Source organism: Argopecten irradians, chromosome 7 (assembly GCF_041381155.1).
Source record: "Argopecten irradians isolate NY chromosome 7, Ai_NY, whole genome shotgun sequence".
In the NCBI taxonomy this organism is placed as follows: domain Eukaryota; kingdom Metazoa; phylum Mollusca; class Bivalvia; order Pectinida; family Pectinidae; genus Argopecten; species Argopecten irradians.
In genome coordinates this window covers 16784160-16804589 of record NC_091140.1, presented here as the reverse complement: position 1 = coordinate 16804589, position 20430 = coordinate 16784160, and the positions used below count along the sequence as shown (strand labels likewise).

At 36.1% G+C, this 20430-nt stretch overlaps 1 protein-coding gene and 1 long non-coding RNA gene across 2 annotated transcripts in view; both read left to right on the top strand.

Moving 5' to 3' along the window:
• Positions 1 to 2152, top strand: part of LOC138327704 (uncharacterized) — a 108578-nt gene extending 106426 nt beyond the window's left edge. The window contains 2 exon segments of the mRNA XM_069274014.1: positions 488 to 735; positions 953 to 2152. Of these exon segments, the coding sequence (XP_069130115.1) occupies positions 488 to 735; positions 953 to 1066 (362 nt within the window). The 3' untranslated portion in view covers positions 1067 to 2152.
• A 9655-nt stretch (positions 2153 to 11807) lies between these two features.
• Positions 11808 to 13258, top strand: LOC138327702 (uncharacterized). The gene is made up of 2 exons (XR_011209091.1): positions 11808 to 12027; positions 12883 to 13258. It is a non-coding gene; the product is annotated as an uncharacterized lncRNA (long non-coding RNA).
• Positions 13259 to 20430: the final 7172 nt, after the last annotated feature.

The window sequence follows — 20430 nt, the reverse complement described above, 5'->3', positions numbered from 1 at the left end:
AAGATAAGTATGAGGATTATATTCATATATAAATAAAATAATTATATTGAGAGTTGTTGAGAGGGAAAATATATAGAAATATGGAAATGTGTACAAGGAGCCTTCTGTTGAATGGACACTGTATTGTATTATGTAATATTGAATAAAAACAAAAACCAATTTGGTAAAAAAAAAAAAATTGCAGTGAGGAGTATTAGTCGTCTACTCTGGCGACAGTTCTAGTTTTGCAATTTGGCGTGTGTAAAACATATCAAGAAGTTATTATTTTTCATGATAAGTGTGCCTGTTAATGTATTGCAACATACATTTAGTTTAAACACCAATATTACATGTGAGGAAATAAACGCTGTGCATGAGTTAGCGCTTCAAACGCAGCATGATAAACTACCGCTAAAATTTATGAAATTAAAAAAAAAAATCCATTTTTCATATGTAAGCAAAACATACCCAACCCATGACTGAGGGAAACCTGTATGTTTCTCCACAGCTTCCATAGAAAAATCATCACTTTCTTCAACATCCTCCTCCAGCAGTAGTTGCCATGGAGATGAGAAGTTGCCGAGTCCTGGTCTCCATGACGACAAACTCCCATCTTGTAGTCACAATGATAACTTCTTCTTTGGCCCAGACATCATTGTAGTGCCACGGAATAAGACCAAACCACAGATGTGCAATGCTTCAACTCAGACAGATTCACAGCTGACAAGAAAAACCTCTTCTAAAAAACATCCAATGGTAAACTTTATAGATATAAAATCAATAGTAAGAGTCAATAGTCTGTAATGTTTAAACAGACATACTGAACAATGCAATTGATAATGTTATACAATACAGTAACCAGAAATTTGTTAAATCAAATACAAATTTTTTTTTAATTTGAAGATTAATTAGCTCACCTGCTCATAGAGCAAGAACTGCATAATGCTTATTTCAGATTTCATTCTTTTTTTAGACATCATCTCGAAAATCATCGACATCTTCGTTTGCTTCACAATCTGTTTGTCACCAAAGTATTATAAACAATGACTCACCAGCAGTCTTGGAGGTAGAGGTCACACAACTCTGACCTTGACCTTTGACCTTTGAGATGGATGAAAAGACGTGATCCATGACCAGGCTGTTTATTGTTAGATACTTGCCATTAAATGTTAAAGACTTGTCCTATTGAGGCTTGCTGAATTCAGTGTAACCTTGACCTTGTCAATTTTGTAAAATGAATGTGCAAGGTCAAGGATGAAAACCAAATTTTAAAATGATTACATGATGGCATTATGTTATCATTTTATAATAAACTTTTATCTGAGCTTCAATTTGATAATTGAATGTGTATTTTGACACTCTTAAATCCATGTTTTTCCCATTGATTTTTATATTTACATACAAATGTATGTAAAATGTACCGGAAGGTCTGTATGTGCACTTGCCAAAAAGAGTCTGCAATGCAGTCAGTGGATAGATTTTACAATTTTTAACGCTTTATATAGACAACATCCTGGCTTCAGCTTTGAGTTAAACTTGTGAAGAAAGCTTTGGGTCATAGTCTATGGCCGAGACAAAGCCCAGTTTAAAAGCATTGGTAGTCTGCTCCTGTCTTGTGCTCAGTACATTCAGGGAGTGGTACGACTGGTTTGCCCATTATTTGTATAATGTGACCTGATGTCTTTTTCTGTATGCTTTAGTGAGATAGCACTATAAACAATGGCAAGAGTAACACTATCACAAGGAGACACAACATGAATATACCACAGCCTCCCAAAATACAGTCATACTGCATACAGAGGATGATAAATATGGTGATATATTAGTATTGCATTGAATGTAATGTGTGTTGTTATTGATTTCCTCCTTTGTTAAACTTGTAACATGAAATATATCAAATGAAGTGAGGATATAAAATCGTATGATTAAAATGTAATACTTATACTAGGTACCATATTTATCTTCAAAACATTCTTCAAAATTAATTTTAATGAATTGTATGGAATATTGTTTTAAGCTACTTAATATATAGTAAAATTTTACCTTCAAGATTAATCACTTTTCTATTTTGAGCTTTATGACAATTGTATTATAAGTATACACATTGTACTATTGAAGTTTAAAGTTAATAGATTTTTTCTGAAAACGTATTCTTTAAAAATGTTAAAGGTAGGTTTCGTATAAATATACTGAATATTTCATTAATCCTTACAGGTTAATTAACAAGACAGGGTTTTGTTTTTTTTTTTTTTTTTGGTGGGGGGGGATGGGGAGTGTTGAAGAACATAATTTCTTAACTTTTATGGAAAGGTAAAGTTAACCACAGAGAATTTTCCAAGTTTCTTAAACATTATCTGTGATTGTTAACTTGGTCACCCCTGAAGTTTCATAATGCACTAGCTCAGTATATAAATTAGAAGTGTTCAAATGTGTATTAAGGGGTTAGTGGGTTGATTATTAGCTCACCTGGTCCGAAGGACCGAGGTGAGCTTATGGGATACCGCAGCGTCCGGCGTCCGTCGTCCGTCGTCCGTCGTCCGGCGTCCGGCGTCCGGCGTCCGTCGTCCGTCAACAATCGACTTCTTCTCCATAACCGCTGGTCGGATTTCAACAAAATTTGACTGGTAGCATCCTTATGGGCTACTAACTAAAAATTGTACAAATGATGAGGCTGACCCCCCAGGGGGCTGAGGGGCGGGGTCAAAAGGGGTCAATTTGGCTATTTCCATATAAACGACTTCTTCTCTGAAACCAAGCATGGGATAGCACCCATAATGCAATGGTAGCATCTTTATAGGGTGGGGATTCAAAATTGTACAAATGATGGGGCTGACCCCCCAGGGGCCTGAGGGGCGGGGCCAAAAGGGGTCAATTTGGCTATTTCCATATAAACGACTTCTTCTCTGAAACCAAGCATGGGATAGCACCCATAATGCAATGGTAGCATCCTTATAGGGTGGGGATTCAAAATTGTACAAATGATGGGGCTGACCCCCCAGGGGCCTGAGGGGCGGGGCCAAAAGGGGTCCATTTGGCTATTTCCATATAAACGACTTCTTCTCTGAAACCAAGCATGGGATAGCACCCATAATGCAATGGTAGCATCCTTATAAGGGTGGGGATTCAAAATTGTACAAATGATGGGGCTGACCCCCCGGGGGCCTGAGGGGCGGGGTCAAAAGGGGTCAATTTGGCTATTTCCATATAAACGACTTCTTCTCTGAAACCAAGCATGGGATAGCACCCATAATGCAATGGTAGCATCCTTATAGGGTGGGGATTCAAAATTGTAAAAAAAAAAAGGGGCTGACCCCCGGGGGCCTGAGGGGCGGGGTCAAAAGGGGTCAATTTGGCTATTTCCATATAAACAACTTCTTCTCTGAAACCAAACATGGGATAGCACCCATAATGCAATGGTAGCATCCTTATAGGGTGGGGATTCAAAATTGTACAAATGATGGGGCTGACCCCCCGGGGGCCTGAGGGGCGGGGTCAAAAGGGGTCAATTTGGCTATTTCCATATAACGACTTCTTCTCTGAAACTAAGCATGAGATAGCACTCATAATGCAATGGTAGTATCGTTATAGGGTAGGGATTAAGAATTGTACAAATGATGGGGCTGACCCCCGGGGGGCCTGAGGGGCGGGGTCAAAAGGGGTCAATTTGGCTATTTCCATATAAACGACTTCTTCTCTGAAACCAAGCATGAGACAGCATTCATAATGCAATGGTAGAATCGTTATAGGGTGGGGATTCAAAATTGTACAAATGATGGGGCTGACCCCCCGGGGGCCTGAAGGGTGGGGTCAAAGGGGTCGATTTGGCTTTTTCCATATAAATGACTTCTTGTCTGCAACTAAGCATGGGATAGCACCCATAATGCAATGGTAGCATCCTTATAGGGTGGGGATTCAAAATTGTGCAAATGATAGGACTGACCCCCCGGGGGGCCTGAGGGGCGTGGTCAAAAGTGGTCAATTTCCATATTAATGACTTCTTCTCTGCAACTTAACATGGGATTACGCTCATAATGCAATGGTTACATCCTTAAAGGGTTTGGATTCAAAATTTTGCAAATGAAGGGGCTGACCCCCCGGGGGCCTGAAGGGTGGGGTCAAAAGGGGTCAATTTAGCTATTTCCATATAAACGACTTCTTCTCTGCACCTAAGCATGGAAGAGAACTCATAATGCAATGGTAGCATCCTTACAGGGTTGGAATATGAAATTGTACAAATGATAGGGCTGATCCCCGGGGCCTTAGACGGCAGTAGATGCGGGGTCAAAAGGTCAATTAGGCTACTATTTTCATATATATTACTTTGTCTCTGAACCTATGTATTGGATAGCATATTTGTATGGTATCAATAGCATCATTTTAAGGTTGTGATTCAAAATTAAACTTTGGGAGTCAATTTTGCTAATTTTTCTAATGATTGTCAGTCTTTGTGATAATTACTAAAAAAAAAACCAGGTGAGCGATACAGGCCCTCTGGGCCTCTTGTTTATTAATGTTGTACACAGTCCAGTGTAATATACAGCTTAGCTTGTATAAGAGTACCTAATGTTAGCAGTATATAATATTGTACACAGTCCAGTGTAATATGCAGCTTAGCTTGTATAAGATTACCTAATGTTAGCAGTATATGATATTGTACACAGTCCAGTGTAATATACAGCTTAGCTTGTATAAGATTACCTAATGTTAGCAGTATATGATATTGTACACAGTCCAGTGTAATATACAGCTTAGCTTGTATAAGATTACCTAATGTTAGCAGTATATGATATTGTACACAGTCCAGTGTAATATGCAGCTTAGCTTGTATAAGATTACCTAATGTTAGCAGTATATGATATTGTACACAGTCCAGTGTAATATGCACAGGGACTTGTAACGTAGGTTGTGAGAACGTCTGCTGTGTATACATGTGTACTATATACTATATAAAAGGACAAGGGAACCAACGGCTCGCTTGGAAGAGGTACACCTGCCTCTACAAAAGTCGCCCGTATTCCGTCAAACATTGATAAATATGTACATATTTAATACCAATATATTCTTAAATAAATTTTCGACATGGAAAACACAACTTCAAACATGAAATAATATATTAACATACCTTTATTTCACTATGAACGTGGAAAATGCAGTCAGATATCACCGATGTCGTTTTACCTGTCCACTGAAATCTAGGTTAAACACGTTTGTGTGGATATTATGTACCCCATACCTGGACCCGGACTGGAAACACCATATACCCGGTGTCTGTACACCAAACGCTACAATATCAATGTGGTAACGGTCAAGTACAACATTAGAGTCTCCATTTAAGTTAGATTCTTCAATTAATGATATATGTATCTCAAATAAAGGTTCTTCTAAGGACCTAAACCATGAAACTTAATATATACAGAGTCTGAGTACAGAATTTCAGTGTAGTATCGGGTAAGGGCGAGTACACCAAAAAGGTACACATCATCAATTACAATATGGCGGATTATACGAACAAGAGTCGAGTGCTGGATAAAAAAAGTGTGATTCCTCGCTTAGCTGTTGGATTGGATTAATGAAAGAGTAATCAGAGATAGCCTTTTTGTATTTGCAATGGAAAAATATCATCAGAAAGTGAAATGAATGCATACAAAATCTGTTACAAGGGAATATGAGTGCTTTTGACCTAGATTTTACTCAAGGATTTATAAGTGAGAAGGATTCGTGACTGTCTCTTTACACTACTAAACACCACACGAGAGACACCTATGAACCGGGAATAAAAACCATTTTTCTCAACAAATACTTGTCTGATCAAGTCAAACGAAACACCAATGTAAAGTTTATTAAATTTTACAACGTTTATTACTCGCTTTAAGGACGGAAAATTTAGAAAATATGTCTTAAATTTTCGTTAAAAAGTAAGACAGCTCATGAAATGACGGCCCCGCTTCAGAAAGTAAGACGGTAACCCTCGCACCCGCAAGCTACATCAAAGGCTGCGCCGGCAGATATCAAAGGAAAACGGTCGTCGCCCAACGTCACGGTCAGTGCACAAACACAAAAGCTCCTACGTTGTACTCCCCCAAAACCCAGTGTGACTTATCCTTCTCATATACGTCCTTGATTTTACTGGACAGGCAAAACGACATCGGTGATATCTGACTGCATTTTCCACGTTCATAGTGAAATAAAGGTATGTTAATATATTATTTCGTGTTTGAAGTTGTGTTTTCCATGTCGAAAATTTATTTAAGAATATATTGGTATTAAATATGTACATATTTATCAATGTTTGACGGAATACGGGCGACTTTTGTTGAGGCAGGTGTACCTCTTCCAAGCGAGCCGTTGGTTCCCTTGTCCTTTTATATAGTATATAGTACACATGTATACACAGCAGACTTTCTCACAACCTACGTTACAAGTCCCTGTGGTAATATGCAGCTTAGCTTGTATAAGATTACCTAATGTTAGCAGTATATGATATTGCACACAGTCTAGTGTAATATGCAGCTTAGTTTGTATAAGATTACCTAATGTTAGCAGTATATGATATTGTACACAGTCCAGTGTAATATGCAGCTTAGCTTGTATAAGATTACCAAATGTTAGCAGTATATGATATTGTACACAGTCCAGTGTAATATGCAGCTTAGCTTGTATAAGATTACCTAATGTTAGCAGTATATGATATTGTACACAGTCCAGTGTAATATATACAGCTTAGCTTGTATAAGATTACCTAATGTTAGCAGTATATGATATTGTACACAGTCCAGTGTAATATACAGCTTAGCTTGTATAAGATTACCTAATGTTAGCAGTATATGATATTGTACACAGTCCAGTGTAATATGCAGCTTAGCTTGTATAAGATTACCTAATGTTAGCAGTATATGATATTGTACACAGTCCAGTGTAATATGCAGCTTAGCTTGTATAAGATTACCTAATGTTAGCAGTATATGATATTGTACACAGTCCAGTGTAATATACAGCTTAGCTTGTATAAGATTACCTAATGTTAGCAGTATATGATATTGTACACAGTCCAGTGTAATATACAGCTTAGCTTGTATAAGATTACCTAATGTTAGCAGTATATGATATTGTACACAGTCCAGTGTAATATGCAGCTTAGCTTGTATAAGATTACCTAATGTTAGCAGTATATGATATTGTACACAGTCCAGTGTAATATGCAGCTTAGTTTGTATAAGATTACCTAATGTTAGCAGTATATGATATTGTACACAGTCCAGTGTAATATGCAGCTTAGCTTGTATAAGATTACCTAATGTTAGCAGTATATGATATTGTACACAGTCCAGTGTAATATACAGCTTAGCTTGTATAAGATTACCTAATGTTAGCAGTATATGATATTGTACACAGTCCAGTGTAATATACAGCTTAGCTTGTATAAGATTACCTAATGTTAGCAGTATATGATATTGTACACAGTCCAGTGTAATATGCAGCTTAGCTTGTATAAGATTACCTAATGTTAGCAGTATATGATATTGTACACAGTCCAGTGTAATATGCAGCTTATGCTTGTATAAGATTACCTAATGTTAGCAGTATATGATATTGTACACAGTCCAGTGTAATATGCAGCTTAGCTTGTATAAGATTACCTAATGTTAGCAGTATATGATATTGTACACAGTCCAGTGTAATATCAGCTTAGCTTGTATAAGATTACCTAATGTTAGCAGTATATGATTGTACACAGTCAGTGTAATATGCAGCTTAGCTTGTATAAGATTACCTAATGTTAGCAGTATATGATATTGTACACAGTCCAGTGTAATATACAGCTTAGCTTGTATAAGATTACCTAATGTTAGCAGTATATGATATTGTACACAGTCCAGTGTAATATACAGCTTAGCTTGTATAAGATTACCTAATGTTAGCAGTATATGATATTGTACACAGTCCAGTGTAATATAGCTTAGCTTGTATAAGATACCTAATGTTAGCAGTATATGAATGTACACAGTCCAGTGTAATATACAGCTTAGCTTGTATAAGATTACCTAATGTTAGCAGTATATGATATTGTACACAGTCCAGTGTAATATACAGCTTAGCTTGTATAAGATTACCTAATGTTAGCAGTATATGATATTGTACACAGTCCAGTGTAATATGCAGCTTAGCTTGTATAAGATTACCTAATGTTAGCAGTATATGATATTGAAAGCATATGATAAAGTACTATGATTTATGTTCTCTATACATAGCCAAGTGATGATGTTTGGTTATTCCTCTTGACTTTAATTGTTACTACCTATGTATTTTGTGATTTGAATGTGGCACATACATTTTCATGTAATGTATATATTTTCAATATGTTCTCATATTATATTGATAGTGCTAAGAAATGTCCACTTTGACACAAATATGAATCTGATTCACACAATGTTGTGTCTTTTCTTGTTTACATATGTTATCTTGCAGATAATCCAACATATATATGTATATTTTGTTTACATATGGTATAATCCAATGTATATTTATTTATTGTTTGCACATACAGAATTATTGTTGTTTTTCAGAGTATTTTTTACCAATTAGAAATTTAATACAAGTAGTATTATCCTGATGAACAAGGCGACATAGAACTACTAGAAGTATAGATACAGAATTTAGCACTAGAAGACTTGTGTGTTTGGTTTTTTTGTGGCGTGAAATCACAGTTTCCAAATTCCAAATGTAAATAAAAGTACTGTACACGATGTGTGCATGTAAATAATATGCCATATTTCCATATGAATGTTAACTTGAATTGTTATAATATCTTGTTACTGTGCATATCTTTTTACATTGAATTAATTTTATTAATCTTTTGATTTTACATTAATTTAAAATAAGTAAAATTAATATGAAAACACCTGTATAACTATATACTTACGAGTCCATTGTGAAGCATTCTGTTGTATCAATCAAATATGTTTTAACCAAGTTTTATAAAATATGAGTTTGTTGTTACATGCATATCATAATAACATAAAATATATTGAAATTGAAATATTGTTTTGTTATAAATCACGAAGGTATGGTTATATTAACCTACCTCACAGATCATGATTTGTTTTTAATCACGATTATTCTTTTGTATAGGAGTTTAGTCCAACAACAATAAAATGACAAATAATTTATACTAGATAAAGATCTACTTACATCAACTTGACTTGGACAGATCTATTTTAGCAAAAAAGATTCCAATATTTATTGACTAACATGTACATCCTGAAGGAAGATTCTATAAATTGGTATTGGTTAGAAACCTTGGCCTTGGTTCACTTTCCAATTCAAACCTGGAGCCAATTAAAATTGGAGTCTGAAGTCTATAAATATAGTAGTAACCAAAGCTTTAGGTTTTGAAGTTATTCGTTCAAAACAAATGTTTTTTCTTATTCTATTATTTTTTAAGTCAACACACATACAGGTTCCATTACAATATAATGTTAACCGTGTTTCACAGTCCTTTAAGTCTTTGGTCGTTTGTGTTTATGCAGAACTTTACACGCTTCCCACCTTTACTTTTCCTTGTAAGGTTGTTTATTTTAACTGACGACTGCAAGTTTATAATTCAGTTCGCTTATTTGGTTATTTAGGAGGTCAATTTGTCGTTGAAGCTCAGCATTATCTGTTTCGTTGCTTTTTTTGAACTGCTTTACAGTCATTCCATCTTTGAATGGAGATTAACGACAATCAATATGGTATCCGTACTATAATGTAGTCTTCGTCAACTAGTCACATCTATAGTCTAGAAAATTACCTACATAGGACTGGCTCACAACTACTTACAAATTGACCGGCATGGAATCATGCTAGTCGATTAAACAATACCTCTTTCGGGTCAATATTCACATAGACAACGCTGTGGTGTAACCATCAATTATTACATCATCACATGGACCATCAAGCTAAAGGTATCTGTGCCAATCTAGCCAGTTAAATACATACATTTTAAGTCTGGAACAAAACATTCTTACAGTACTGTTTTGTCTGTCCAGAAGTTTGTTATCCTGACCGGCATGGAATCGTGCTAGTTGAGTGAACATTTATACAACCTTCTGTTAATTCTATACCTAACAATGGACCAATCTAGGAAGAGACCCTGCCCTTCTCCTAGGGGAGATAAGTGTGCAAGATGTGATGGAAAACTTTTAACCAGAATGTTTATAGCTGTAGTGAATGCAATTTGAACTTCTGTCCAACACGTGCTAACGTAAAAGTAAGTGTAGTGAACTTATATTAATTAGTCTCAAATGGAGAAATGCCAGGTTTTTGATGGTCATGTTTTGCATGCACCAACACACTACCAACTCTGAACAACATCAGCAGAACTCTGTCAGAGGTCAATGATACAAACAACAGACGCTTTGCAAATGTAGAGAACAAAACAGCTTTACTTGATACCAAAGTACACACTCTAAAACTTGAGCATGATGACAAAATATCACAGCTATCTAAGGACATAGAACATGTACGCCTAACAGCTGTTAACGACATAACATCAGATATTGAAAAGGTCATTGATGGCAGAGTGAGAGAGTTAGATGTCAGAAGGAGAAGGAATACCAATATAATTATATTCAACATCCCTGAAAAAACCACAGGAGACGGTCAACAAAAGAAAAAAGAAGATGAAGATGACATCCGACTTCTGATTTCAAAAATAGGTGTAGAAGATTTAGAATCAACCACACACTTTCGACTCGGTAAATATGATGAATCTAAAACCCGACCATTAAAAGTAGTTCTAGGGAACAAACAACAGAGAACAAAATACTGGAAAACGTTATCCTTATTGAGATAAATCACCATCTTCAGGATAACAGTTTATATTCTGAGTCTCACTATTATAATCTTGACACCTGTCATCGATCCTGGCCTGACAATCCTGGGGAATGCTCCAAACATGCTATTGTTTGCTACAACAGGGCAAACTAGAAGTGCAGAATAGGAGAATAGTTTTACTTCTGTACACAGTGATTCTTTTAACGAACTTCACATATTTTATTCAAATGTAGATATTTTGTCTACTAGCAAGATGGATGAACTTCAGGAACTCGTTACCCAGTATAAGAACAAGATACTACCTCTGGACAACAGTTTCTATAAATTACCTGGATTTAGATGCTTCACCAACAATACTGAAGGTCATGGAGTAGCCATTTATATCTGGGAACAAATGACAGTCCAACAAGTAAAATTTACAATCACCTTTGAAGAGTAACTAGCTGTTGAACTAAGTAATGGTGACAAGCTACTTATTGCAAATATCTACCGTAGCCCCAATAGTACAGCTGAAAATTTCACCTACCTAACAAACTTAATGAGAAGTGTCAGCCAGAAACGCAAAACACATTTTGATCACTGGAGATTTCAATTTTCCAGAAATAAATTGGACTGACTGGACAACATGTACGTCAGAAAATCATATATCTACTCGTTTCTTGGTAATGTGTTCGAGACACTTTTTTATATCAACATATCCAAGAGCCAACCAGATATAGGAAAGGTCAAAATCCATCTGTACTGAATTTAGTTTTTAGCAATGATGAACGGAATGTCAATGTCTTTTAAAGCCGCATGATCCGTATCTTTCAGGGTCTGTAAAACAAAAAATGACAAGATATGGTGTAATAGCCCTAAAAAGTTATGAACTTTCCCCAAATTACAAGTCTAGAAAGTTAAGAGGTCCAAAGATATAAATATACAAAATTTTATTTTAGACTTACGCGCGGTCCGACAGAAAGTCAAAAGTTAACGCCTCCAAAGCTTAGAAATCCTACTTTGCGCATGTCCGGAAATAAAAGTTGTTTACCGCAATGGAGCGAGCTTTGCAGTGAAAGCTCGCCGGCTTAGAATCAACTGCTGATTCGAAGTGAATAAGGAAATTATATCAACTAAAAATGTTCTGAATTGCTAAGAATATTATATGGAAACGAATTCGAGCTATGACAACAACTATGATTTGTGAATGATCTACCAAAACCACATAAACTGACTTCTCTTCGTCTCTATAAGGTGAGTGGGGCCCCGAAGGGGTACGGGTTATATTCTGTAAGTGTTTGGTCGCTTTTTGGAATTGGTACCATAGTAAAATAGAGATTAAAACCAGGAAAAGTGTTGATAAATTTGGGAACATATAACAGATTTAATCATGGATTACAACAGAAGCATTAATAGAGTCATATTATACAAAAAAATGTACGTGTTTCCTTAAAAGATGATCACATTCTTCAGTGTTATACATATACGATATACATGTAATGTTAGCTACTGTTACAGGCTTACAGCGTCAGGAGTGTGATATCTTTTCTGATATCTATTTGTGTATTGATGTATATTGGTGAAATATATCCTTTTACTGCATGCTATGGATATTATTGTATTAAAGAAGCCACTTTCAAACTTAATTCATCAGTGTTCGTGTGTATAAGATTGTATTTTTTTAGACTTACAGTCACTTAGTCACGTACTCGTTATCCTATCTGCTGGTCTTAATTATATAAAATTCACACCAATACATCATAAGTGGTGTGAGTAAAGAATAGTAATTGACTTTTTAAAATATGTATTATATATTATGTCCAATATATTTAGGCTACATAAATTCTGGCACTAATTAGAACCATTACTCTTCACATGAAAATGCCTAGACCTCTGTAATTCAATAAATGACTAACTTAGTATCTAGTGAGGTTTGATTTTGATAAATGTGTTCAAAAACTGTGTAATTGTTATAAATTTGTGTTTGACAGAAAACAATTGGAACTAGTTTGATTTACATGTAGACTTACACTGAAAGAATATGTACATGCATGTATACAGTATTTATCTATGTACATAACTGACATTTACTCCACATTTTCTTTATAGAATATATGGGACCTTCAACCAGATGACAAGAGTGCAAGATGTGATGGCAGCTCGCCCAAAAATAAAAGGGAAAAAAACAACTACATGTATCTCTGAGATCAAAACTGACAGTAAAAAATAAAGTCTGTTTGTAATGTACCCATTATGAACCAGAAAGAAATTATTTTCAAGAAGGAAGGACAGAACAAACCTAGCATAATTCTTTACTATTATCACCAGGATATTTTCAAATTATACATTTCTTCACACAAATGAAAAAAGGAATAATAATGATTATTGCATGTTTACACACCTAGTGTGTATAACTTTTGAATAATTTATATGGGACAAGGATGTAATTCTAATTTATGAACAATAAACCAATTAAAATAATATATGTCATTTGTCTGAGTTGTTTAATTATGTAGTGTTCATTTCAGAAGTGTTCAAATACAGAAAATAAATAGCAAACAAGACTGGAGCTAGATCAAAGGTTATTTGGGTCAAAAGTCAGTGTCAAATCTCAAGATATTGGCTCTATAGATATACATATATCCCTATGTGTAATAAAAAAAAATCTTGTTGTGTAATACACAGATTGCACATATATATAAGAATATCCATATATCTGTAGAGACAATAGCCTGTGATGCATGTTGTTAAATTGCATTATTCATTTTTGACTATTTTAAGTTGCAAAGTTTTGATTGATTTAGAAAGGAATAGACTGACAATAACTTCTAATTAGTCCAGGTCAATCAAGGTCTAATACATGTACAAGCTCTTAGCAACTTCACATAATTAGTGTTTGGAGCAAGATCACACTAAAGGAATTAGGATTGCTTGAATATATAAAGATAAACTATCAAAATACAACTAATAAAGTTAGATTTTCCACCAGGTTAGACTACATACATCCTAAAAAATGAATTTTACTGCAATTACTCTGATGACATTATAATCACATGCTATGGTCAGCTTATTTGCTACTGGATGCTATTTTGAACTCCAGTCATTTTTCTATTGACTTAGAATTCAATGCACAATATGTGTACATGACACTACAATGCATATGAATGTGCTATTTGTGCATGAATATGATTGTATAAGAAACATCTAGGTCTTTTATTATGCATGTCTCTGATTAATTTGATTCAGAGGCAAATTCACGGCTGGACATCATATTATATGGTAGCTATATGTACATCACAAATTTAACTAAGGGATCTGTCTTCATTATCTACACAGAAAATATATACATAATTGCATGTTAGACATTCAGAACTTTTAACACACATTAAACCGCCTTATTGCAACCTCAACCCCATTTTTTTTTATTTTTTTTTTTATTTTCTGTAATCCTTGAAATCATATAACCAAATGTTTATAGTTTCACCAGAAATTTATCATCATGTTTTTAACGAACATGGAGCTTTTCCAACATAAATATCAGAAATATACATAAAATAACATGTATTAAGTTTTATACTGGTTTATGGCGGTACATGGTGATTATTTAACTAATAGATATGTATACACATATGACATTGAACAAAAATGCATATTATGTCAAGTTTGCTCTCCGTGCTTATTTTACTTGATTTATTATTATATTTCATTTGGACCTTTATAAAACAAGTTATATGGTTATCCAAGGCAAGTCAAATATCGTCTGAGATATTTATTTTAAAAAAATATCACCAGAGTAGAAAACCATTTTCGTCTCTATATAGTACGATGTGTCTTGTCTATTTCATTATTTATCAACACCATTATTTATATATCTGGTACATTTTTGTACAATTTATTATCTTGTCTAGTACGTTGTATGGTATCGCAACACGTATTTTATACGAAGTTTAAATACCGTTCCCACAAAAATCCCTCCGGTGGCCCCCGGAAATTAGGCAAAGCATAGTCAACCGATCGCCGTATAGTAAACACTCAAAATGACCGAATGGAAGTATTGTTTACACGACGTTAATGTATATATATTGTTCTGAGGGACTCTTTAACTTCATCACATAACAAAACATTCACTTGTTCATGATAAGTAACAAGTTCTTCCGTAGAAGTTCCTGCTAACATGAACGACACACTTTTGACTGGGCACGCCATTTCGTTTGGTCTGGAAAGTCACGTGATCGTCTACGATTGAAAATGCATATTCAAACACTCTGGATATCGAATTTTTAATCATTAATTTCTTTTGAACTCGGGACTTTTTGGATGTGTAATTAGGGGAAAGTTGATAACTTTTTATAATATATGTACCCTAATTTTCTTTTGTTGATTTACGGACCCTGAAAGATACGGATTATGCGGCTTTAAACTGAAATGTATCGCATTGTGATGAATTGCAATAAGCATGAGAGGAGGAATTGTCACAAAGGGCATTACGACGCTATACGCGAAGAACTTACCTCTGTCAACTGGCTAAACATCTTTCAGGTTGAGGACATGTCAACGAACCAAGCATGGAATGTTCTTGTTGAAATCATAACTAAACTAATTGAAGATAAAATACCCGTCAACAAGACATCCCTTAGTAAGGAAACTTTGGAAGCCCCATCATGACTACGAAGCCAAGTAGTCAATCCGACAAAAAAGGCGTAAGTGGGTCTGATATCTCCACTGTAAAACAGAAAGCAACTTTTAAGTGTATCAGAGAGCCAGGAACACTGCAACACGACATATTCGATGTTCACACTATTATTTCGAAAAGGAACTAGTGCAAGACATAAAGATAACAGCAAGCCCTTTTGGAAATATGTCGGAGAAGAACAGGAACAGGAATGTCTGTAACCAACGTGGTAAAAGCTGATGGTACTAACACCACTAGCCACTGCGACACCGCCAACGAGCTGAATAACTACTTTGGACCAGACTTTAACCCACCAGAAAGTAAACTTACACCACACATCTAAGAGAGACCATATTTAACAGAACTTGATGATATTGAATTCGACAGGAATTAAATTGAAAAAAACTGTAAAGAAATTAACCCCTAATAAATCTCCAGGGCCTGACAACTTCCACCCTAAACTTCTTGTTGAAACTTCAAATGAAATATCACAACATTTGAAAATTATATTCAGAAAATCGTTAGACGAAGGAAAAATTCCAGATGAGTGGCGAATTGCAAATGTGACTCCTTTATACAAGAGTAGGAATCACAACAAAGTGGAAAACTACCGTCCAATACGTCAGACTTCAATCCAAGGCAAAATTCTCCAAACAAATATTAGGGACAAGCTTGTAGATCATATGGACAGGAATCATCTCTTCACAGAACATCAACATGGCTTTAGATCTTGCAAATCCTGCACTACCAATCTATTGGAGGCCCTTGAACACTAGGCGGAAGCCAAAGACAAAGGGAGTAATATCGATTCAATTTATATTGACTTCAGTAAAGCTTTTGATAAAGTCCCTCACAAACATCTACTTAAAAAATAAAGGTTTACGGCATCACTTGAAAAATACTGAAGTGGATAGAAGACTTCTTATCCAACCTACAACAACGAGTTGTTATTCATGGTGAAACTTCTGGACTAGTAGATGTGACTAGTGGTGTACCACAAGGTAGTGTCTTAGGTCCTGTTCTATTTCTGATATATATCAATGACCTACCCGAAGTAGTCTAACATAGCTCAATTAAACTATTTGCTGACGACTCTACAGTTTTTAGAAACAACATTAGCCCTACCGAGTCTCAAGAACTTCAAGCCGACATAAACAGTGTAGTCACTTGGACTAGAGACTGGAAGATGGCCTTGAACACTAAAAAATGCAAACACCTTAACATAGGCAATCAAGGACAAGACACAAAATGAACAAATAGAGAAGGTACAGTGTGAGACAGATTTAGCTGTACTTTTCGACAACAGGTCAGCACGTTAGTCAATCAGTTAACAAAGGAAATCGCATACTGGGGCCAATATTCAGGACATTTGTCTATATAGATATAACTATGTTCTTAACCCTATACAAAAGTCTAATTAGACACAAATTAGAATATGCAACCCAGGTATGGTCTCTATTGCTAAAAAAAGATCATATCGCTCTCGAAAATGTCCAACGAAGAGCCACTAAAAGAGTTCACATCCTTTCTCTGTTCTTCAAATATCTTCAGGTAGTCCTTTCTCTGTTCTTCAAATCTCTACAGATCACACTTTCTCTGTTCTCCGGATCTTTCTTCATCTGTTCTTCAGATCTTCCTTTCTCTGTTCTCCAGATCGTTCTTTCTTTGTTCTTGAAATCTTTCTTTCAGGTCTATTCAGGTAGTCCTTTCTCTGTTCTTCAGATAGGCCTTTGTCTGTTCTTCATTCTTTCATCTGTTCTTCCTATAGTTCTTTCTATAGTCCTTTCTCTGTTCTTCAGATCGTCCTTTCTCTGTTCTTCAGACAGTCCTTTCTCTGTTCTTCAGATCGTCCTTTCTCTGTTCATCAGACAGTCCTTTCTCTGTTCTTCAGACAGTCCTTTCTCTGTTCTTCGTCCTTTCTCTGTTCTTCAGATCGTCCTTTCTCTGTTCTTCAGATCGTCCTTTCTCTGTTCTTCAGACAGTCCTTTCTCTGTTCTTCAGACAGTCCTTTCTCTGTTCTTCAGATAGTCCTTTCTCTGTTCTTCAGATAGTCCTTTCTCTGTTCTTCAGATGTCCTTTCTCTGTTCTTCAGATAGTCCTTTCTCTGTTCTTCAGAATCGTCCTTTCTCTGTTCTTCAGACAGTCCTTTCTCTGTTCTTCAGACAGTCCTTTCTCTGTTCTTCAGACAGTCCTTTCTCTGTTCTTCAGACAGTCCTTTCTCTGTTCTTCAGACAGTCCTTTCTCTGTTCTTCAGACAGTCCTTTCTCTGTTCTTCAGACAGTCCTTTCTCTGTTCTTCAGACAGTCCTTTCTCTGTTCTTCAGATCAGTTCTTCAGATAGTCCTTTCTCTGTTCTTCAGACAGTCCTTTCTCTGTTCTTCAGACAGTCCTTTCTCTGTTCTTCAGACAGTCCTTTCTCTGTTCTTCAGACAGTCCTTTCTCTGTTCTTCAGACAGTCCTTTCTCTGTTTTTCAGATCGTCCTTTCTCTGTTCTTCAGATAGTCCTTTCTCTGTTCTTCAGACAGTCCTTTCTCTGTTCTTCAGACAGTCCTTTCTCTGTTCTTCAGATCGTCCTTTCTCTGTTCTTCAGACAGTCCTTTCTCTGTTCTTCAGACAGTCCTTTCTCTGTTCTTCAGATCGTCCTTTCTCTGTTCTTCAGACAGTCCTTTCTCTGTTCTTCAGACAGTCCTTTCTCTGTTCTTCAGATAGTCCTTTCTCTGTTCTTCCGAATGTCCTTTCATCTGTTCTTCAGATAGTCCTTCTCTCTGTTCTTCAGATACAGTCCTTTCTCTGTTCTTCCGAATGTCCTTGATCTGTTCTTCAGATCGTCCTTTCTCTGTTCTTCAGATAGTCCTTTCTCTGTTCTTCCGACAGTCCTTTTTCTGTTCTTCTGATCGTCCTTTCTCTGTTCTTCAGATAGTCCTTTCTCTGTTCTTCAGACAGTCCTTTCTCTGTTCTTCAGACAGTCCTTTCTCTGTTCTTCAGATAGTCCTTTCTCTGTTCTTCAGATAGTCCTTTCTCTGTTCTTCAGACAGTCCTTTCTCTGTTCTTCAGATAGTCCTTTCTCTGTTCTTCAGATAGTCCTTTCTCTGTTCTTCAGATCGTCCTTTCTCTGTTCTTCAGATCGTCCTTTCTCTGTTCTTCAGACAGTCCTTTCTCTGTTCTTCAGATAGTCCTTTCTCTGTTCTTCAGATCAGTCCTTTCTCTGTTCTTCAGATAGTCCTTTCTCTGTTCTTCAGATCAGTCCTTTCTCTGTTCTTCAGACAGTCCTTTCTCTGTTCTTCAGATAGTCCTTTCTCTGTTCTTCAGATAGTCCTTTCTCTGTTCTTCAGAATGTCCTTTCTCTGTTCTTCAGATCAGTCCTTTCTCTGTTCTTCAGATAGTCCTTTCTCTTGTTCTTCAGACAGTCCTTTCTCTGTTCTTCAGATCGTCCTTTCTCTGTTCTTCAGATAGTCCTTTTTCTCTGTTCTTCAGATAGTCCTTTCTCTGTTCTTCAGACAGTCCTTTCTCTGTTCTTCAGATAGTCCTTCTCTGTTCTTCAGATAGTCCTTTCTCTGTTCTTCAGACAGTCCTTTCTCTGTTCTTCAGACAGTCCTTTCTCTGTTCTTCAGATAGTCCGTTTCTCTGTTCTTCAGATAGTCCTCTCTCTGTTCTTCAGATCGTCCTTTCTCTGTTCTTCAGATAGTCCTTTCTCTGTTCTTCAGATAGTCCTCTCTCTGTTCTTCAGATAGTCCTCTTCTCTGTTCTTCAGATCGTCCTTTCTCTGTTCTTCAGATAGTCCTTTCTCTGTTCTTCAGATAGTCCTCTCTCTGTTCTTCAGATGTCCTTTTCTCTGTTCTTCAGATAGTCCTTTCTCTGTTCTTCAGACAGTCCTTTCTCTGTTCTTCAGATAGTCCTTTCTCTGTTCTTCAGTCCTCTTCTCTTCAGATCGTCCTTTCTCTGTTCTTCAACGTCTCTGTTCTTCAGACTGTCCTTTCTCTGTTCTCTCTTCAGACAGTCCTTTCTCTGTTCTTCAGATAGTCCTTTTCTCTGTTCTTCCGAATGTCCTTCATCTGTTCTTTCAGATAGTCCTTTCTCTGTTCGTCATGTGATATTTTATGGAAATGTTAAAATTAGAAATATTATTTGTATCTGTTATACATGGCTATGTGTATCATTGGTCAGGGTAAATACACTATAGCTTAGGTATTTGCAGGCCGGTTTATCATTGGACATGTTTAACTGTACATGTCTGTAGTCTTAGGGACCTGTCGCGCGCGTGTCGCGGGTCATGTTGTTCAGACATCGATGAAAGTTATTTAACAGAACAGATACAGGATTGTGTATATGCCTTGTAGCTATAGGAATCATGTACTAGTCATGAGGTTTTGATGTAACTAAGAACAACACTGTGATTAACATTGATTTTATAGATATTACTCAACACGAACATTTTTTGGCTTATATAAACGCCGTCGAAACCTTTTATAGTAGTAATTCCCGCCAATGAAAATTCTGAAATGTTTGACTCTCCGTCAACTCAACTTTACTCAACAATAGACCACACCAACTTTTGAAGACGACACACAGACTTAAAACCTTCACAGTCAGATCGTCCTTTCGCTGTTCTTCAGATCGTTCTTTCTCTGTTCTTCAGATCGATCTTTCTCTGTTCTTCAGATCGTCCTTTCTCTGTTCTTCATATCTTTCTTTCTCTGTTATTCGAATCTTTCTTTCTCTGTTCTTCAGATCGTCATTTCTCTGTTCTCCAGATTATCCTTTCTCTATTCTTCAGATCGTCCTTTTCTACTCTCCAGATTGTTCTTTCTATGTTCTCCAGATCGGCCTTTCTCTTTTCTCCAGACCCTTTTTCATCTGGTCTTCAGATCTTCCTTTCTCTGTTCTTCAGATTGTCCTTTCTCTGTTCTTCATATGTTCTTCATAGATCGTCCTTTTTCTTTTCTACTCTTTCTGTTCTTCGATCGTTCTTTTTCTGTTCTCCAGATC